The sequence below is a fragment of the Chanos chanos genome, chromosome 1 (assembly GCF_902362185.1).
Source record: "Chanos chanos chromosome 1, fChaCha1.1, whole genome shotgun sequence".
NCBI classification, from domain to species: Eukaryota; Metazoa; Chordata; class Actinopteri; order Gonorynchiformes; family Chanidae; genus Chanos; species Chanos chanos.
In genome coordinates, this window is record NC_044495.1 from 15,308,123 (window position 1) to 15,330,594 (window position 22,472).

Genomic DNA, 22,472 nt, shown 5'->3' on the forward strand with positions numbered 1-22,472 from the left:
CACATTTAGATGTCTATTTTTTTACATGTAATGTCCTGTCTCTCGACTGAAACAGTTTATTTCAGGATAAGATTTCACATCACTGCACAGAGACCACGAGCCTGTGGTTTAAAACAATGCCACACAGTAAGATGTGGATAATTGCTATTCAACCAAGTAAAAAGGCCAGCCTTTCTCCCCAGAGTTACTGAAGCTCAATTGGAACAAAACCCAGCTGAACATTCCTTTTTGAAAGCATCATTACTACCATGCCTCAGTAAACACTTCAGCAAAGCCTTAAAAATGCCCTATGCATTAGTAGATGAGAGCTCTAGTCAATCTAAAAAGAACTGAACTATTGACAGTATACCTTAGGTGTCTTGCTTAAACATGTGCTGTCATTAATACAAATATTTGCCCTGTGGGTGCTTACCATTCAAGCATTTAATGGTTCCTTTGAGATAAAATAAATGAGCTCTTAAGTTTGTCACTTATGTTTGAATTTTGTAGTGTTTTTCTTTTGCACGCTTTCTCACTTAGGAGTTGGTACAGTAGTCATTACAGGCAGTCCATTGTAATAGTTTCATGTGTCTCGTAGATGCTTGATTTGAAAATAGCATGAGATATCAGGTCCATCAAAACACTGCATCACTGTGCTCTGATAGTGTGGAAAGCACACAAGCCCTTGATGAGTAGTGGTAGTAAATTTGTGAAGTGGATAATCTCAGTTAAAGGATAAAGTATTATTTAATATTAATATATTAGGATTTAATATTAGGTAGCCTACTGTTATACAATCTACGCGTTTATTATTTTTGATCTAGGATGACATTGTGTATTAAAGCAAATTAATCCTATAATCACTATTCATTCTGCATTTATGAATAACTTGTACCATATGTCTGAACATTGCCATTATTTAGGTTAGGTGTAATTTTTAAAAAATTTATATTACTCTGTTTTGCTGTTTAATATTCATTACAAATGTAATGGTCTTGTTATGAACTTTGCATCCTAGTAAGGGACTTCTGATGAGAACTGGTTGATTTGAGTGGTATACCTTGTTGAGTTTTGCAAGGTATTATGCTATTTTGAAAATACAATTTGTTGAAGAGATAACCCCCTCTTTTGGTTCAAGCAAACTCGTATCAAACTCCTCTCCTGATTTGCTCTCTAGATTTTCAAAATTGCAACAGCTGGCATGTGACTGTTATGCTCACTTGTGCTTTTTTTTTTTTTTTTTTGAATATCCGTATGGGTCAGTTTTTGCGATATTGCTTTTCACTGAAGAAAGTGAAGTTCCTTAGTGATCCTGCTCCATGAGCACCAAGTCAAGTTGCACTCTTGGCAAATGGCCACCTCAGTTTCTTGTGCCAAAAAGTGAATGGATAGCTTTGATTTAAACGTTTTGGGAAGGAAGACGTACATTCTGGCAGATTCTATGGTGTTACTATTGACTATCCATCTGACATTATCAGAGTCGCTGTGCTGCTCTTTATGGACTTCTGCTTCTCTGAACTGCACTGCTGTTACTGTGTGCTTCCCATGAGTAGCCTAATAAGAGCAAGAATAATAACAAGAATCCATATTTATTCAATATATTTGTCTCTGATGTATCATTTGAATAACGAATAATGAAATGTTTTTTAATTTTATTTTGAATGAGCATTAATTTAAAATTAATGTTAAAAATACATTTGAAATTATTTGGTCAGTAGTGGATATTTGTGACACAGTGACAAATCTAGTGGCAAGTCTACATTTTGGGGGGAAAAATTGTATTATTGTTGTTGTTGTTGTTTTTGTTGTTGTTGTTGTTGATTTGTCAGAGTCTGTTACTATTAAGATCGTACATGGAATGTAGGTGACCCCTTTACCACAGTATATGTAATACGTTGTTATTTGTCTGTTACAACCTGCTAATGCTCTAAAGTCAGAAACAATTATTAAATTCAGTTTTTAGCGCTTTTTTTTCTTTAGCTGTGTGTTGAGAGACTCAGCATGGTTGTATTCGAGGCTGAAAACAAATCTTAACATATATTTCCATGTCGACATTAAGCCATTTCTGTCATGCAAATGAGCTGTTACTTGCTGTTCTCAACCTCTCCAACTCATTTGCCATTTGGCTTACTTTATCTAAGGCCTTTGTCTTTCACAATCTCAGACATGCTTTTTCCTCTCACAGCCCAACAGGCCTTAGTCAAACTCCCCATGCAGAATGCCTTTGGTGTATGTTTGTGTGTGTGTGTGTGTGTGTGTGTGTGTGGTCAGGCTGCTTTACTTTGTGTGGACTACTGTTTACACGTGGCTGACTGCTTTAGCTTAGACTTTGACATCTGTGGGGGGCATCTTGAATCTCATTGAGACCCTGGATTTTTGCCTTTTCCTTGTAATCATCTCTGGCTTCACAGCTTTCTTAAACCAGCAATCATACAAATGATATAAATAAATAAAATTCCAGCTTTTAATCTCGTCTCTCAATAACCTCTTTAAATTATATGGCACTCCTGTGTAACAATACAGTTCAAATGGGACTGCTAATAAATGCAAAATCATAGTTATGGATACATGCATGGTTTAACTGTTGGTCAAAAGTAGGAGATGCAAAGTCATTCACATGATTAATGTGACTAATAACACAGGAATTAGGGCTAAACTTGTTCCACACTGTGCCATCCTGTATCTGACATGCACCCCCTTGAAAAATCCAAATCTACACATTTTTCCACTTCCTCATTTGAACTTACCTCATTTTATTTTACAGCTTTTCCACTGCTTCTGTGTCTCTGTAATCTTCAACATGGCTTCCTCATCCCCTCATTGTGCTGTACCAGCACAGTGAAGTCCAGCTGCTGCGCCTGTACTGTAATAGGAAACATTTGGGGTAAAAAGTGTGTAAGACATGCCAACAGGAGGTGCCTCCTGACTGTGGGGAAGTGAGGCGTCCAGGGTCAGGGAGGGGTTGTAGCATATGTAATGGACAAAGGGCAAAGACTTGCAGTGACTTTTGACTAAGGAAGGATGTCTGGACGGTAGGCCCAACGACAAATCACCACAGGAATGATAGTCATAAGTATGTTTGCATACGAGCATTTAAAACAGTCATTAAGAGGACGCTCTCTGGGATACTTCATGAAAAAAAATCTGAAATGTTATGATGACATAGTTTTGGTATCTTTATTAAACAAACACCACTCAGTGAACAACAGGTTGTTTTCTTTTCTTATCTGTTGTTTTTTTTCTTATCTGTGATGGAAACAACTTGTTGTTCATTGTTGTCCATGTCATGTGTCATTTATATTTTTTCATAAAGTATTTCAAAGACTGCCCACTTCAAGATTTGATAGGTTTTTTTGATGCTTTATGTGTGCATATATATATATATATATATATATATATATATATATATATATATATATATATATATGTGTGTGTGTGTGTGTGTGTGTGTATATGTATGTATGTATGTGTGTGTATATATATATGTGTGTGTGTGTGTGTGTGTGTGTGTAAAACGTCCAAAAATTCCAAATTAGGAGAGCTTCATTATGTGAGATAAATCAGCACACTTTGCACACACAAACACACATGCACTATTTCCTGTCAGTCTTCCTGTGACTGCATTAGCACAGTGCTAATACTAGTGCAGTGTCTAACTCACTGCCTTTGTCATGCCAACATGTTTTAACATCTTTTTCTGTGAGCAAATGATTTCTCTGTGATATTCTCAGAGTCTGAGCTAAAACATATCTGTCTTTCCACGTTTTATGCATGATAGACTTGCAAGCAAACTGGTTTTCTTTTCCTTTGGTCAGGAATTTGATCTGTTGGTTCCATAAACTCTCACTGCAGTACAAAATGGAAAATGGAGTGCTGGGAAGACAATGCTAAGACCGTGGTAAATATTTATGTATATGACCTCTAGTGTCCCCAGACAGACAGACTGAGCTGGTCTGTATAAATGAACCATGGAGTGTATACAGTATATTCAGTTATAGGTAATGCAAGTCTAACAGAATAGGACTAGACCTTAGCTCTGAGGAGCAGATGGAACCTTCATATTTCCTGAACAATAAGGGATAGATGATACTGTTTGTAGAGTGGGCTATCACTGCATTTATGTGGGTTGGCCACTTTGTGGATTTTACAGTGGGATTTGCTGGGTTTTGTGGGGCTGTAGCCCCAGTAGAGAATTGTGGCCAGAAGCAAAGGGATTGGTGGAAAAGGACCAGGAAAGCAGGGTGCAAGGAGATGTGAGGCTGAGCATCTCATGAAGGACAATGACAGTTTCATGACCAGTAACATAACCTTGATCCCTTTAAATCTGCTTCAAAACATGCTGAAATAAAACTTCACCTCAATAAATGAAAGTAGACAGTTTGGTCTGGGCCAACATTACATAATTTTCAGTCCTAGGTGAGTATAGACAAGTACAGATCATACAAATACATAATCAGATTGAAATCATAGCTAGTAAAAATTGAAAGATAAAAACAAAAGTCTGGCATTCCCAGCGTATGCAGGTCCACACTGTGCATCGTAACTTTTCAGATGGATTGAATGTGTTGTCTGGAATTTAAGGGTCGACTGATGATTCTTCTGGCCGATAATCAGAGCCGATATTCATCATTCAGTTGTCGGCATTGTCTTTGTCATTGTCACATTGTTTGCTGACAATTAAAAAAAACCTTTTTATGCGATGATGGATGTGCGCCTCTTACACAACACTACTCTCTGAAAGGTACAATTTTGCCATCTAGCTCAATGTTAATCAAACTGATTGGCTATTTACTGGTCATTGTCCACAGTCAACACTGTTCTCTGTGATTGTGGGCAAGGTGCAGGAAACAGAATCTGAGAAGTATTTTTGTTTCTTCACCAGGTGACAGAAAATGAGCATTGTAAAGAAAATGAGCATTGTAAAGCCAGGAAACTTGGAACTTGACAAAAAGAGCATACAAAAGTAACAAACCTCACTCGGTAACATAATTTTGCTCTTTCTGTCTTGTGGCCAAATCACACATACATGGCCACTCCTTGTTCTCACAGCTGTTTCAGGCTCAAACTCACTCCTGCGGGTGTTCCATTAATCAAATGACTTCATTACATTTAGAAATCAAAATAACTCCCATACCTACACACTCTACTCTGATTTCCCGCTGTGGCAGAATCCCACTGAACGTTTGAATAAGAAAAGAAATGTCCCTGCTTGTAAACTGAATGGTGGTCGGCATTGCCAGTGAGGTCAGTCAGGCATAAAACACACATCCTTTAAGATGACAGCTGTCAGTCGATTTTATACCTGTAGAGTGACAGCTTACGCTTTTGACTAAATAGCCACAATTTTTATATCTTCTGGGACTTTCTACATATCTCATTAAAATATTTTAACTTAAAAGAAGGCTTTGTGTTGCAGGTTATGTAACTCCACATATAAATTACTGCTAATACTAATATTTGGTAGTGTTCTTGGCCCTGAGCAAACATGTCGGTCAACCCTTACTGGAGATATCCTCATAATAGAGAGGTTTTGACAAAAGTGTACTTTTCAGTTAAGTTTTGAGAATGTTACATGAAAAAGCATGCTATCTTGCAGTTTTGCATGTCAAATTAGTTAGCTTCTGCTAACTTGTAATTCATTTCAGTTTGCAGTAGGTACGTAAGTTATATAGCAGTCTAGACAAAGGGAAAAAAAGAAAGAGTGAGAGAGAGAGAGAGAGAGAATTTTGAATATAGTGCTAACATGAGACCAAATGAGGAGAGGCAGTCATGTGTGATAGCAGTCACAATTCTTATTGTATCAAGGTAATGAGTAATTTACTTTAAATATTCTGAAAACACAGAAATAAACTCCTCTCAAGGATCACAACATTAACTTTATCAGGATTTTCCCAAATAAATTACAAAATACAAAAAGTAATTCAAATACATATATTAAATTGAAGTGTCATAAATGTTGCCCAGCCTTGGTCATGGCCAGGTGGGGCTTGACTCTGAGAGCCCGCATGTATCATGTGGGAACCCGCCTCACCACTGCCCCATGAGTGCAGTTGGCCCTGGCATTGTTGCTGGCATTGTCCCGTGTACATTGTGTGTGAGGACTCTGTTAGGAAACAGCTGTGACTGGAGGACCGTTTAGACCTGAGGTCGGGAGCAAGACAGGCCCTGTCCTGTCCCAGCACCAGAGACATGCTTTGATCACCACGGTCATCATCATCCAGTCTCTCTCACTCTCTTCCTTCACATCAACCTTAAACTTTGCACCACTGAGAATGAATCAAAGAATGCTTATAAAAAGCTGCTTTCCAGTCGGCGAACTGTCAGACGTTTGGGGGAAACGTGTCCTACAGAGTTACCAGGTTCAAAGGAGGGGCGGAGGGGTGAGAAATGGTACTGCTGTGCTCCACAGAAAAGACCTAAGATTTTCCTGGCAGGCATAAGGAGAATTTCCATTGTAAGTGGGAGGTGCAAACATGGCAAGTTGAAACGCTAATAGAAAAAATGGCCAGTTAAATTACTATTTGAAAGCTCATGCCTGTAGAAAGGAGCCTCTGGTGACTGCTTGCGAATTGACCACGAGCATATTCTGGTCTCCAGTGATCTGACTTCAGTCAGGACATTTCCAGGATGATGTATGAGTTTTAGCTCGGTAGTGAACATCCAGGATGTTTCTCTGAGATCAGTAACAGTTGTGTCTCCCGAACTGGTGTCTCCCCCTTCGCCTCAGCAGTTTAGGAAATGTGGAAAGCAGACCAGAAGGCATATGAGTGATGGAGTAAAGAATATTTTAAATGTTTTAAACTAGCTGTCTGCATGCTAAACATTTTTTCTGTTATCCCACATATCCATAATGGAGTAAGACCTCCCATACTCAAATTAATTTAAGGGAAGGATATTTACAATGGCACTTTGTCATGTCAAAATGATTTTTTCCTGTGTGACTTGCTAAAAAAAAAAAAAAAAAAAAAAAAAACAGTATAGACTTAGTGGACGCATGCACTGTCTGACTATTGCTGCAAACTGCATCTGTCAGAAACTGGTTAGCCAATCCTTGTACATTTTACACTTTAGCTTTTTTGCACCAGTGAGAGCATCTCACTCAGGAGTGAAAGTTTTTGTCTGTGCTGCATTGTAGAGTTGTATTGCTATAGGTTAAACATTGCCTCAGGCTGTAAATGCCAAACATATGTCTTTTTGCCTCAGGGCTGTTGTTCTGATATATCACTGATCCAATTTCTCCTCTTAGTTTCCAGAATGTGGATTCTTTGGCATGTATGACAAAATCCTGCTCTTCCGCCATGACCTGAACTCTGACAACATCCTCCAGCGTCTCACCTCAGCAGAAGACATCCATGAAGGAGATCTTATTGAGGTTGTTCTCTCTGGTGAGTTATGTGGTCATCATGGAGCTAGAAAGAAGTAGTCCAACAGAAAAAAGTAATTGACCTGCTTCCCTTCAGCGGGCGTGTTTGCAAGTGTCTTGCTCTGAACATATTACACTCAATAACACTGCATGCCTTGTAAAAGGAAAAGTTTTTTTTTTTTTTTTCTGACTTCAAATGTATCTGAGGAAGTGTGTGCTGGCCTCACTTGTCTCGCCTGAGGTGGCTACTGTGTGAGAAGCAAACTTAGAGGAAATCATGGTTAACCAGAAATTGACTACACTGTCTATACACTCACCTGCTCACACAGACTCATTCACATGTAATGATTGAAACTTCCTGTTTACAATCATGATCATTTTAAATTAATCGTTTTGAACCATAGTGGTTTATAAAGCACTTTGTATACTCTTATTTCAATATTAATACAATATTTATAAGAACACTTTAATATGATTTATTTGACCAAATGGACCGAAATTAGTGTTTTTGACAAAGCTGGTATAATTTGCTGTCATGCCCCTATAGACACCTTTCACATTCAATTATGATTATTCTCCATTCTCACTAAGGAGTCCCGTGAGTGTTGAAAGGTTTAAGATCGAACAGCCTTGGAAACAGACCAGTACTGTGAAGAAAGGGTAGGGAGTGCTGTTGCTCAAATCAGATTTCAGTAGGATTAGAATTTTATGATCTGTTTCAAGAATATTTCATGTAACATTGTGAAAAGATATATATTTTTTAATATAAGAACCACATAAATTTATGAGCTGTAATTTTTTTTCTCAATGATAGATCCACAGTGTGTCTTGTTTTGGCTCCAGTGCAATGATGGAGATTATGCCATTAGGTTTTTAACTTGTCATTCAAGCCTTAGAAAATATGTTTGGTAATTCTGTCATTTCAAAGCGTGAGACAGGTTTGAAATGCAGTTCATAATCAAGAACAGTATCTGTGGCTGTGCAGTGTTTTTGAATGACTTTTACAGCTCCATGTGGTTTGGGTTCCTCTTTGCTCTCGGCTTGTGTAGCTTCTGTATCCTGCTCAGTGTTGTTCTAACAGGCCGGGCACTAACCCTAACTGTGTAGGAGCAGTCTCTTTGGATCCAGTAGGAAACTCTCTCCAGAGTTTCCAAGACAGCAACACTATGAACAGGTGAAGAGAGATGTCTTTTCTTGGCAGACAGTTCAAAGTGGAGAGTTTATTTTCATTGCAGTAAGTGGTGGTGGAGATTCTGGTAAACACACAGGAATGTAGACAGTTAAAGGTGTGTGACACAGAGGGAAGTCAGGCCCCGTGAAGCTTCCTCTCTGTGGCTGTCTGAGGATTAGCTTCTGATTTTGGCTTCACCAGACCCTTGTCTAAATGAACAGTATGCTGTTTAAATGATGAAGTATTGAGTTCTGACGTAACGTTGGTAGCAGAACCGAAGGCACGGCAGTTCGGTTTGATTTTTGGTTTTGATTTTGATTTTTTGATTCTCCATGTTCCCGTGGCACTCATTACATCTAACTGTATTTGAGTAAAGACATCTGTAAGCGCATTTCTTTACTGTTCCTTAAGATGTTACAATGCCATTTACTCTTATTACTGATCTCCTTCATGGTGGGATGAATTGTGCTATGTTGGCATTGTCATTTGTAACAGTGAAATATCAGTGAAGACTTCAAACCATGTATTAAATTGTACCAGACTGATACATGCTGAAAGCCTTTTGCGTGATTGCTTGTATTCTGTGGCCACTGAGTAAACAGTGTCTTATTGCTGGATTCAGAGTATTTTGTCTAGCCAAGTAGTCAAGGCCAACCCCCCCCAAGATATCTATATCTATATCTATATCTATATCTATATCTATATCTCTCTCTCTCTGTCTATCTATCTATCTATCTATCTATCTATCTATCTATCTATCTATCTATCTATCTATCTATCTATCTATCTATCTTTATAAATGTGTGCCTGTGTGTGCGTGTGTGTGTGTGTAACAATGAATTGCCCATTGTGTGTTTGTACTAAGTGCTTTATACAGCTCTACAGCATGTGACTCTCTGGCAGATCATGTTCTGTTTTTACTCTCTGATGTTTCAAGAGGAAGCACTGTTTAAATTCTCTCTCTTTCTCTCTCTCTCTCTTTCTTTCTTACTTTCTCTGTCTCCTTCATGATTTGATCAAGTTGAAGAATTTAGGAATCTTTGTCTTTTCTGAACATCTTTTTGTTTGCAAGTGTAGTAGGATAAACAGCACAAGTTGGCTGGAAGTGACATGGTAATCTAATTCTCTTGTGTTTTGTTTAGTGTAGAACCATAATGTTTTCAGAATTAAAATGTCCAAAGCACTGCCATTCATCAAAGTGCTTTTGAATAAATGTGACTTAGGTGATACAGTTTCAGTTTAAGACTGAATGAAACTGAATGAAAAGACTACTCAGAACATACAGTATTCCAGAGTTTGAAGTCAAAGAGCAATAAAATGACCGAATTTTGTAGGATGACCCATTATAGAGGCTCAGGTTTGGTGACTAGCAGGCTTCAGATGATTTGATAAGGGGCGAGCTAGAAACTCTTAAAATACGTTAGATTCACTCTGCTCCAGTACAGTTCACAGTTTCACAGATAATTGTCTTAGTCAAGAGCAGCAGACTCAGCAACTTCAGTCATGTCTATGAGTCATTTAGAATGAGTCAGATAGCTCAGTAAAAGTATTGTGCGCCAGCCTTCACCGCTTACATATGGAGCAGATGAGGACAGTGCTGCATGTGGACTGTGGCAACTTAAAAAAGAACACAGGATAAACATAATGTTTTCTTTCCTGACACCAAAACTGTTTTAAATTGGCTCAGAAACTGCATTGTTCCCAGATCTTTACAGGTTTGAAAGTTTAGTGGCCCCTTTCTCTGACCATTCATCCTCAGCTTGTACTCAATCACAGGTTGAGGCTGATTATCCACCATGTACAAATAGGGAAAAATATAAATATCTCCAAATTAGGGTTTTAAATGTGGATATCTCTCAGGCTATAATGCTAACAGTCTATGAAAACAGATATTTTATCATTTTAATATTGTATTGTCAGTGATTGTAATGCATTGTAATGCAACATTACTTATGTCTGTTATTTGCTTTCCTTTGTTTTTCTTTGTTTTTGTCTGTTGATTTCAGTGTTTGTTTCCACATGTATTTTTAGTTTGTGTTTTACTTTGGTTTGATTGTATGTTAAGTTGTGATTTAATTGCAGCTCTAGCTACAGTGGAAGACTTCCAGATCCGACCCCATGCCCTGTACGTTCACTCCTACAAGGCCCCCGCCTTCTGTGACTACTGTGGAGAGATGTTATGGGGCCTCGTTCGACAGGGTCTAAAATGTGAAGGTACAGTACACAAATGCATATATGCACACAAACACAGACACAAACAGAAACACAGACACTCACATACCCATGACCACACATACACATTTTTAACTCTTACCACATGGCAGGGATTTGTTGACTCAAACTGACATCAAGGCTTCACATCAAAGGCTAAAAGTGATAAATGTTTAAAGACTCTACTTTAGCTCTTCAGGCTCGGATTAAGTCAGCTAGTTTTATGCAGCAAGGTGTGTGAATGCTGTTTCATCAGCCTGAGTTTTGAAGTTGAAATCTGGACCTTTTGAATGGAGTGCAGAGAGCTTGTGATGAGTGTGGGAGGAGGCCTTCAAAGGCCACACAGAGATCAGAGGTCTGTTATCAGGTCTGTGGTGTATACTTCACAGTTACAGATACAGGTACAGATTCCAGTGGCCATTTTTCTCATCTAATCAATGACACTTAAGTAACCCTCTAATCTAGCACTGTCCTGCACCCCGTGTAACACAGTCTAAATCCTTCCTTCACTGGTGTAATATATAGATATATAATTACTAGGATTCTTGAGACTAGACACACTGTAAGTGGAAGCTCTGTTGAGTCTTAGTTTGTCTGCTTTCTTGATACGTTCAGTTAGCTACCCAAACAAGGTCATGGAGATTTGATTTGAAACACCACTCACTCACTCACTCACTCATTATCTAAGCTGCTTATCCTGATTAGGATCGCGGGGGATGCTGGAGCCTATCCCAGCGCTCATAGGGCGAAAGGCAGGGAAACACCCTGGACAGGTCGCCAGTCCATCGATTTGAAACACTAAAATTTGATAAACGATATAAAGCCCCCTAGTGGTGAAAAAGGTGTAAGGGGAAAAACACTAATAGTAGCCAAACAAATGATAAGATTTCTTTGTGATTTGTCTGCATGTCTAAGTATGACATCATGTCTGTGTGATTTGATTCTCAGGGTGTGGGCTAAACTATCACAAGCGATGTGCCTTCAAAATTCCCAATAACTGCAGTGGAGTGAGAAAAAGACGTCTGTCTAACGTATCAATGCCCAGCCCCTCACTGTCTGCCCCTCGTCACTCACCTCTCCAAAACACCATGGTACCTCTAGAGGAGGTAGGAAAACAAAGTGCTTGTCTCTGCATGTAATGTATTGGAATGTTTTCTGTCAGATGTGATCTATTTATATATAAGCGTGTAATTCAAAGCTCAAAGATTGTAGTCACATAACTGAAAATCAGTTTAACATTCCTGCATAATGTATAGTTTGTATTTTGTTAGCATGTAACAGAAGTAGGTAAAGCAATGGAAACACCTAATGAAAATGATTTTTTTAAGTAAGTCAGACTCTGTTTTAAAGGATTCTTGACATGTGTTTTGGGTTCATTTTAATCCCAGTTATTAATATGTCTCTGATGTAGACATGTCTTAAAATGAACATTTTTATATGTGAGACTCTAAAGCAGTGAGGGAGATTCAACATTTTTGAAAGAGCTCAGATCATAGGTGTGTCAGTCATAGAAACAGACAATGAGTGTGTTAAATTAAATTAGTGTGTTATTATTTCATGTGTCCAGGGGAACAGCACTGACAATCACAGTGGCAAAAAAGGAAAAACAGACTAAGCAAAAAAGCAACTCTTTTCAAACTTTAAAGCTCCATGACAGGAATAGACAGATACTCAGTAGGATGGTTGACAAATGCTTAACAATAATTTAAAAAAAATCACAGAACTAAATCACAAAAGCATCTATGACCAACAAAAACTGCAAGTTGTGAGCCTGGCAAAGCTGATATATGTGAAAGGATGCCATTTGGAAACTGCATGTAAATAGACCCGATGTATTACTATGCAAAACAAAGTGAAATTGATTGCAAAACCAAGATTTCTAAACCAAGGAAAAAAGTAATATAGTTTGATGAGTATTTAACTGTTACTCTTAGGTCTAGTTTGGTGTGTGTTTATAGGAAGCCAGAGGAAATCTTCAACCCACACTACACATTCCCAGCTGTTAAATATAGTGATTGGTCTCTTACGGTATGGGCCGCTATTTCATTGGAGTAATTCTGTCCTGTTATGAGTCCTTATGGTAAAATTACCACCAGAGCCATTTTAGATGACCAGGTGCACTTTGTTTCTTTAAGATGTTTTCACATTTCGAGATCGTAAATCTACCTTACACACAGCAAAACAAGTCTGCAGTAGATTCTCATCTCTCAAGAACTGTAGGCCGTCCTTCTCATAGAATGTCCAAGTGTACCACAGGAAACAGTTCAAACCTTGTATAACATGTATAACTTGTACAGTATTCATTAGGAGGATTTAGGCAATGCATATTATGCAGCAGAATATTTGTATAGACAGGTTTAATATGATCAGCAGAATATTTGTATAGACACAGGTTTAATATGATCAGTAGAATAATTGTATCGACACAGGTTTAATATGATCAGCAGAATATTTGTATAGACACAGGTTTAAGATGATCAGCAGTTGTTTTTTGCCTGTTTCTTTATGTGTATGTTAACTGATTGTTTTCTCCTGGGAAATACATTCACCATCCCCTTTATTAGAAACACCATTAGAAACATGTGTCGTGGACCTACACTTACTGGCCACTTTGTGAGGCATACTTTCTTCATAAGTACACTGTATAGGTGTGCAGACTGTAACCCATCTGTTGTTATGCATAATTTGTGAGCCACTCTCTACCCAGTTCATTAGTGTTCGGTTTCTGACCACAGGACCACTGTTGACCAGAAAATATTTGGGTGCCAGACCATTGTCAACACAGCAGTGACACTGACATGGTAGTGGTATGGTCATGGTATGGTCATGACATGGTAGTGGTATGGTCATGGTATGGTCATGACATGGTAGTGGCATGGTTGTGACATGGTAGTGGCATGTCGTGTGCCTCAAGCTGGTACAACTGTCTCAGGCTCAAGAGTGTTGCTGAGGTTTTTACACCCTGATCTACCACCCAGAAATGTCCAGCTAACAGCAGTCCTGTGGTCAGAAATTGACTAAGGGAGAAAGGCTATAGAATGGTTCACATAAATTGTGCATGGCTACAGATGGACCAGAGTCTTTACACTCTAACTGTACACCAAGAAAGTGTATCTACAGGTGCTCATAATGAAGTGACTGGTCAGCATATATTGGGGCATCTAATGAAAAATGTCTGGTTTTATCTTGAGCAGTGTGAGTATGAATTCGGGAGAACTATTCATTTATTTATTTACTGTTGCAAAAGATCTTTTAACAAAGCACTGATTAAATTGAATCAGTGTGTTATCTCTGTAAGCAAACAAGAACTGCTGTAGTGCATTATAGGCGTTAGTAATTTAGCCAGGATATGTCGAATGTTGAAAATGTCAGATATTGAAAAAATGTCCACATTCACTATTCTAGCAACAAGGAGCGTATTTTTTTGGAAGTTAAAAGGATGTGTGAATAGTTCTGCTCCCCATAAATCTTTCTGCCCTACACACCATTGTTTCATTCCTTTTCCATCCCTACACAACACTTTCTGCCCCTTTCCACCGTGTTCCTACTCACCCCTACTCCATTCTTTCTGCTTCTCTCCATCCTATTTCACTCTACTCCTCTGCTACTTCAACCACTACTCAAACCACACTTCCCCTTTCCAAAAGCAATCCAATCAAGTAGCCAGCAAGAACATCCCTTCCTGGAGTGGCCGTCCCATCTGGATGGAGAAGATGGTTTTGGGCAGGATCAAAGTTCCGCACACCTTTGTCATCCATACATACACCCGTCCCACCATCTGCCAGTACTGTAAACGCTTGCTGAAGGGTCTCTTCCGCCAGGGTATGCAGTGCAAAGGTAACCACCCTCCCCTGCTACTAATAAGGAATAAATAGTGGAGCACTGAGTCCCATTATTTATCATGCAAATTCTTTACCTCAGTCTTCACCTGTACAACATTCTCAGGATTTGGTTCAGAGAAGTCAAAATTGTCCTCTCTCGTCCTTAGTTCATGAGTTGCTTTGACATCTCTTTTGAGAGGTTTATCGAAGAATTATGTTTACATATTTAATATAACACCTGTCTAATTTCTTGTTTTCAGACTGTAAATTTAATTGTCATAAGAGATGTGCATCAAAGGTACCAAAAGACTGTCTTGGAGAAGTGACCTTCAATGGAGGTACAGTGATGCTGTTTTTATTTTACACTCATACAATTCGGCTATCACGTCACGGGTATGTGTCAGTTGACTTTGAGTATATTTGGCAGAACCTGCCAGCTCAGGTGTTTATTCAGATAGCAATATGGACGTGGACAGCAGTGATGTGAACAGTGACAGCAGCAGGGGACTGGATGACTCGGAGGAGAATATCACACCAGAGGACAAGATACTCCTCATGGACTCATCCTACCAGGACACAGAGAAAGATGGGGAGTTCTCGAAAAGCATAAGGTATCCAAACTCTGTGAACCGCAGTTCAACTGTGACACACCTGTCAGTTGTGTTTAGAAGTACAAGGGAACACGATCTGCCTTTTTCATTTTCACAAACTTCTGTCAGCTTGTTTCCTCTTTATGGCTTTGATAATGTCAAACTCTCCACCTAAAACTGCATCTCTACTGTTCATTTATACTAATGAGGTTTCCTTCTTCTTCAGCCCTTCCACAAGCACAAACATCCCACTGATGCGAGTTGTACAGTCCATTAAACACACCAAAAGGAGGAGCTCCACTATGGTCAGAGAGGGCTGGATGGTGCACTACACTAGCCGGGACAACCTAGTAAGAATACATTTCAGACACTTTAAGTCACAAAGAGAAATGAAATTGCAAGAAAATACCAGTTGTTTACTTTGATGGATCTTCATCTAATCAAAGCTCAAAATTCAATTAGTACGGTCATTAATAAGAAGTTGCAGAGACAACAGCACACTTGCTAGTTTGTTAGGACTCATAAACAGACTGTTAGTTATGCTCAGACCTGATATACAAAGATACACACAGTGTACAATTCCACTTAATTTCAACAGGCTAATGAAAAAAGCTAATCATTACACTCTCTTTACATGAAAATTTTATATCACTATTTAGTTAATATATAATTAGTCTATAATTCATTTATGATGTTTTTCCAATAAAATACATATCCTGCCTTTGTCCCCAGAGAAAGAGACACTACTGGAGACTGGAGAGCAAGACTTTGACTCTGTTTCAGAATGAATCAGGCTCAAAATTTTACAAGGTAGGTGATGATATGAGATTGAGACCCCTCAGTGAGAATAATGAAGAATGGCTCAAAATATTTCCATAAAATGGATTTTTGCTCTGGCTTGGCGTCCACGTGAACGCAGTTTGGTCGTGTTTGGGGGTGGGAAGCCAGCAGGGGATTATCTCTCCTTCACTGCAGTAGCAACTCCCTTTGGTCGTTCAGGGTGACAGATTAGTGATAGTTGGATCTGGGGAGAATAGCGTGAACCTCTGTATGCATGTCCTCTGTGAACTGGTGAAAAGAAGCAGTCCGTGACTTCACATGTACAGAGGCAGGCATGTGGGCGTCTACGCCCTACCCAGTGGGCATGGGGGTGTTGCAAGCAATGGGGAATAGAAATTCAAGGGAACTGGCCACTTCTAGACTGAGGTGAAAAGGGCAATAAACCGCAAAAAAGACAGGGGATGGCAGTTTACGTAAATTGGTTTAAGTAGTCACCGGTAAGGGTTATGCTTATTTTTCATTTCTAATACTGCAGGCATTTTGAATTGTTACTTTTATTAATGGCCCGTGTATTTGTGATATTTGGTAAGGGAGGGTTTTTATATTTTTGGTCTCTAATTTACCGTGGTCAATGTTCTCTGTGTGCTTAAATCCCCTCCCATGCCTACCTCAATTTCATACTCGGCACATTTTCAACATTTTTCATTTAAGTTGAAACTCTTCAGTTTTTCCTTGATGCACATGATACTTTATTCTCGTTTTTTTTATGAAGCATTAATCCACCATGAATTACAACCCTAAGTGCCTGAATTTGATTCACGTATGATCGGAACATGATGGTTAAAGGGTATAACTTAAACCAGTGTGCAGTATGTTAACAGCATGGATCTTTAAAGTGCTAAAGAGGCATATTAAGGAAATCATTTCAGAGGAGTAGCTGAATGGAATAACTCCTCCTTCCTTAGTGTATAGCACACATTGTCCTGTGAGCAGTAGTCTGTAGTGGTGGCTACATGCTTGCGTAAAGATTTAGTATGAGGCCTTGTGATCATTACTTTGAGTCACATGATGTACCCCACTAACCACAAGCACTTTATCTGATGTTCTGCAATGCAGAACCACACCAGAGACTGGTTGATGTAGTATATTTCTCTCATTCATTTACGATTTTAATTTAGTGAGGTTAGACATTTAAGAGGATGGCCTGTTCATCTAATTAGGCTTTGCAGTGTCTGAGAGCGGATTTGTCTGTATTCACACGATGAGCTATATGTGAATCAGAACTGTATTAGAAGTCGAGAGAGAGTGACAAAATAGGTGATATTTTACACTTGAGGAGTCCCTGAAGTTTGGCAAGTATTTACCTGGCGACTTTTTCCTTTGAAAACCACCACAGACCCTGTGGACTGACACTATATCTAACTCTTTGTTGGCATTCTGTCTTGGTTCAGTATCTGGTTATTTGTAGATTTCTGATCCTTTGGACTTTGCCTCTGTTACTCTATGAGCGGCAGTTAATTAATTCTGTGACTCTCGCTGGTGGCCTGGCCCACAGGAGATTCCCCTGTCAGAGATCCTACAGGTGGAGGAAGCACGGGACTTCAGTAACCTTGCCCATGGGAGTAATCCGCACTGCTTTGAAATCATCACTGCTACCATAGTGTACTATGTGGGTGAGAATATGGTTGGTCCCTACTCACACTCTCCCAACCCAGCATTAGCAGCCACTGGTGTTGGTCTTGAAGCAGCCCAGAGCTGGGAGAAGGCCATTCGCCAGGCCTTGATGCCGGTGTCTGTCACACCACAACCCAGTCTGGGCACTGCAGCTTGTCACACCAAAGATCACAGTGAGTATAGCAGTGGTTATTCACAATTTTGTCTTGTTATAACTTCAGTCTGTCAAATATCTGAAGGCTTTTCTGTGAATATTTGACTTCAACATTGTTATCTCACAATTACTGTGCAAATTTATGTCTTTGACCGATGAAAGTACCACATTTAAATTCTGCAAGGGATGAAGATATTGCAGGAGGACTACTACTTAATTACATGTATGTTCTCTACAAAAAGCACTGGAACACAAAGTCACGTCTTTCACCCAATAATTATAACAACCACAGTAATCATAATCAATTGTGCATCAGTATTTTTAACTAAAGTCTGGGAATGCGAATAGATAACCATGGGTTAGGGGCAGATGGTTTTGTAATTACTGATTTCCCATTAGTGTCTTATAGGTGCTCCATTAAACGTGTATATATCTTGAAGTTTACATGACATACATTTTCTTTTAAAATGTTTAGAAATTACATTATAAGACATTTAATTTGGGTGTAGTGTACAGTTTCGCCCAGCTACTATGGAAATCTGGAACAGATGATATACTTAAATTATTTTTTGAAATGTGTATTGCAATCTCAAGTCGTGTTTTTGTAATTTCTGTTCCTCAGTGGCAAGATTCAGTCAGTGTTGGAAACCATATGTAAACCAGATGATCTAAGATGTTCAGAACTTGTCTCCTATACGACTTTGTTAGTCTCATGATGAATCTGTATTTTTATTTGATTTGTCCTAACAGAGGAACTGTCTATGAGCATCTCTGTGTCTAACAGTCAAATCCAGGAGAATGTGGTGAGTATTTGTGTCTGTTTGTTTCTCAGCACCGTCAGTTTCTCAGCACTGTTCTCAAGCATGCTCATACACTCTAACACATTATTGATTTACAGAAGTCAATACCTATGTTATAATCAGCATCAGCATTGCTGTATGATGAAATACATTAGAAGAACACTGTATAAAACAAATGTACCATTCTGTCTTCCTTCATGTTTAGGATATCAGCTCAGTGTATCAGATCTTTGCTGATGAAGTTCTGGGGTCTGGCCAGTTTGGTATAGTATATGGAGGTAAGTCAGACTACATCACATTCACTGTTTTTATACTTACTGGTTTCACTGAATGTCTTTCATTCCTTTTGTTTGCTGTTTGTGTCACTGAGCAGTAAAAGATATATTGCAATACTGTAAAAATGTTTTGTGTCTTAATTTGCAAAGACTCCCTTAAAATAAAATGAATTTCTGACAGGCAATTAGAAAAAAAGGGACGGGGGGCGTTGAAAGTGACCCTTAAGAATTGTAAATTATTCTCTTTCTCTGCAGGGAAACACAGAAAGACCGGCAGAGATGTGGCCATCAAAGTAATCGACAAAATGAGATTCCCCACCAAACAGGAGAGCCAGCTGCGGAATGAGGTGGCCATTTTACAGGTAGGGAAGAGAATCTGTGTCCATACGCTGACTGTATGTTATACAAGCATATACTGGTATTTATGCATGTCTAGATACATCTGTGATTTATTGTAAAATTAATTATTTTGAAAGGTTTGTTTTCAGATTCATTTTTATTACTAAAATACAAGTGCAAAAAAAACCCCCACCTCAAAACATTTCAAAATTGCTCCAATTATCATTAAATTTCATGGACCCCTGATGGTCTAAATCTCAACTGATTCCATCCTGCTACTCACTTCACAGTTTCATTTTTCCTCTTTCTAGAATCTGCATCATCCTGGTATTGTGAACCTTGAGTGCATGTTTGAAACACCAGAAAGAGTTTTTGTTGTAATGGAGAAGCTTCATGGCGACATGCTGGAAATGATCCTATCCAGTGAAAAGAGCAAACTCCCAGAAAGGATCACCAAGTTCCTGGTCACACAGGTCCTCCGCTTGACTTTTGCTTCATCTGTTATTCATTATAGCTCAGGTCTTAAATCTCTCTCTCTCTCTCTCTCTCTCTCTCTCTCTCTCTCTCTCTCTCTCTCTCTCACACACACTCTCGTGAGAGACTGGGATTTGTTTTTCCTTTTTTCGAGAGAGGTTTGTCTGGTGCTGAATACAATTTCTTTGTTCTAGTAACCATGACCTTAACCCTGAGAAACTCCAAATCCAACCATAACCCCAACCATCTTAGCATTAATGGGATCCTCAGGGAGAAACAGGAGCTAATCCATCAGCTATGGACCAACCCCCCCAGTTAGTAGCTACATACTGGGCTCTCATCTGGCTCTCCACTGGCTGCAAACACAGGGGGATGTTGGTTCATAGCTTCCATGAAAGAAACTACTTATTAAGTCAAATGCATGCAAATAGGTAGAGTAATTAGCATTTTGGTCATTTTAAAGGTTATTTATTTATATTGTTAAAGGATTTTCACTAGGGATGCAACGATACAGTGGGCCCACAGTTCGGTATGTATCACAGTTCTTGGGCTGTGATAACGGTACGGTTTCAGTAACTTTATATTTAAGAAAAAAATAAAAACACATCACCCTTTAAACAACCCTTTAAACATTGAACTCTTTATTTTGCCTATAGAAAAATAAAACTAAACTAAAACTAAAACTAAAAATGGCCGCTTGACTGACTGGGCCTGGTTTCCATCTGTACTGTGTGAAATCAAGGGGAGAAGAACATTAAAATTAAAAGTCAGTTTGTTTTCAATTTCTCTCTGTGATGTTTCATAGAGTTCAGGAATTACTTTGCTGCTGAAATGTGTGCAGGCAGGGACATTGTAATGCGATTCAATTTTTTTTCATCAGGTGACGAAATCCCGAGTGAACAGGGCCGCAGATCTTTGGCTATGAATGATCCCACTGCTTTTGTTATCTTGTTGTTTCTCTGAATTTGTCGCAAATTGTTGTTGGAAGGCAGCAGCGAAAGATTGCTGTGTTTTCACTAATGAGTGGACTCTCCTTGCTCCAGCTCCACCTGAAAGGGATACGGCCAGGTGATGGGGACATAAATAAGACATCATGTTAGAAGTGTTTCCACTAGAGTAGCCAACAGTGGCAAAGCAATGCGTGCAGACCGTACTTTATTTGTTTACGGTCCTCTTACCCTCGTCATCATATCGAACGCCGAATCCAAAATGTTCCCACACAGCAGATTTGAAAGACGGCGGTGCCTCTACAAATTTGCTTCTCTCTGTCTCACTAGCGCTCGCCATTGTCACATTGGAGCTGAGAGAATATTTGTTTTTAGTTTCCCCTCTTTTCTCAAGCTCGTGTTTGCATACAGAGCGCTGATAGGCTCCAGGGCAATTCTGATAGGCTCCAGAGATGTTCTGTGGATCTGAATGTACAACGTGCATGTAGTCTGCAGCACAATAAGCAAGTTTTGGAAATTACAGGCATATTGTAATATCGCGGCTCACGTGTGCGTATTGCATTGTAGGGGGCGTAGCAAACGGTTCAACGACATGCCATGTACCATTTCATCCCTAATTTTCACCTTGGCTTGAAATGTTTAAAAATTAGTAGAAGTGCTCTAGCACGGGGTAAATATGATTTGTGGGGGAAAAAAAACAAAACAAAACAAAACAAAAACCTCACCTCTTATTGGAATTAATGACCCATCAGGTTTGTGACCCTAACCCAACCCTGTTCTTGTGTCATAGATCCTGGTAGCTCTGAGACATCTTCATTTCAAGAACATTGTGCACTGTGACCTGAAGCCAGAGAATGTGCTCCTGGCCTCAGCTGAGCCATTTCCTCAGGTAAACACCGTCATTGTCTTTAATCACAGCAAGTTTCTGTGTGAACACAATAAAAGAAAAAAAAAAAACAGCTATTTTTCACATGTTACCTGTAATGGTTTTGAGTGTTCATATCAGTAATTTTCAGAACAATGCTGTTTCAAATGGCTGGTTGTTTAGTAAGTGTCTTTACTGACGGTTCACTGTACACTAAGTGCTATCATTTTGTGGCTGGCCTCTGTGCAGGTGAAATTGTGTGACTTTGGTTTTGCCCGCATTATTGGTGAGAAGTCCTTTCGGCGCTCAGTGGTGGGCACACCAGCGTACTTGGCCCCAGAGGTCCTTCGGAGCAAAGGTTACAACCGCTCTCTAGACATGTGGTCAGTGGGAGTTATAATCTACGTCAGTTTGAGTGGCACTTTTCCTTTTAATGAGGATGAAGACATCAATGATCAAATCCAGAATGCAGCCTTCATGTATCCTCCAACACCCTGGAAGGACATATCCACTGAGGGTAAGAGACTCATAATTTGATAACGTGAAACACTACAAGAATCACCATCATCTAAACCAATGTCTTGTAGCTATAGTAAAGTGAGATTGCGTTGTCAAATGTTCCGGGTTGTAAAATGAGCCTAAATGTATAGACATTGTCTGTTTTATTGCCCTATGCTGACAGTAAAAAGAGAAAGAATAGTAATAATAATAATTACACATTCATCCTTGATTGAAGTGTGGTTAGTTTTGAATATGAGATGAGAAGAGCTGAGGTATATGCCAGTATAAAGTCATTTTTTAATTGATAATTTGAGATACAAAATCCTAAATGTCTGTCATTCATAACTATGTAACAATTTAACAATGTCACAATCTAAAAATGAAAAGTTTTAAGCTGACCTAACTTCATTTTTTACAGCACTTCATTTTCCACAGCACTTAATGTTTTCTATAAATCTCTGGGAATAGATAGCACCAACATATATGCCACCCACGGGTTTAGAGGATGTAGAATTAGCATCTCGTAGT

The 22,472-nt window shown here is 39.0% G+C and overlaps 1 protein-coding gene across 1 annotated transcript in view; it reads left to right on the plus strand.

Moving 5' to 3' along the window:
• prkd3 (protein kinase D3) overlaps positions 1-22,472 on the plus strand; it is a 37,102-nt gene that overhangs the window by 12,721 nt on the left and 1,909 nt on the right. The window contains exons 2-18 of the mRNA XM_030773904.1: positions 7,226-7,364; positions 10,596-10,727; positions 11,673-11,830; positions 13,301-13,308; positions 14,130-14,140; positions 14,388-14,561; positions 14,806-14,883; positions 14,973-15,156; positions 15,362-15,485; positions 15,868-15,945; positions 17,471-17,762; positions 18,494-18,546; positions 18,749-18,821; positions 19,074-19,180; positions 19,469-19,630; positions 21,369-21,467; positions 21,693-21,960. Of these exons, the coding sequence (XP_030629764.1) occupies positions 7,250-7,364; positions 10,596-10,727; positions 11,673-11,830; positions 13,301-13,308; positions 14,130-14,140; positions 14,388-14,561; positions 14,806-14,883; positions 14,973-15,156; positions 15,362-15,485; positions 15,868-15,945; positions 17,471-17,762; positions 18,494-18,546; positions 18,749-18,821; positions 19,074-19,180; positions 19,469-19,630; positions 21,369-21,467; positions 21,693-21,960 (2,116 nt within the window). The 5' untranslated portion in view covers positions 7,226-7,249. The remainder of the gene's footprint in view (positions 1-7,225; positions 7,365-10,595; positions 10,728-11,672; positions 11,831-13,300; positions 13,309-14,129; positions 14,141-14,387; positions 14,562-14,805; positions 14,884-14,972; positions 15,157-15,361; positions 15,486-15,867; positions 15,946-17,470; positions 17,763-18,493; positions 18,547-18,748; positions 18,822-19,073; positions 19,181-19,468; positions 19,631-21,368; positions 21,468-21,692; positions 21,961-22,472) is intronic.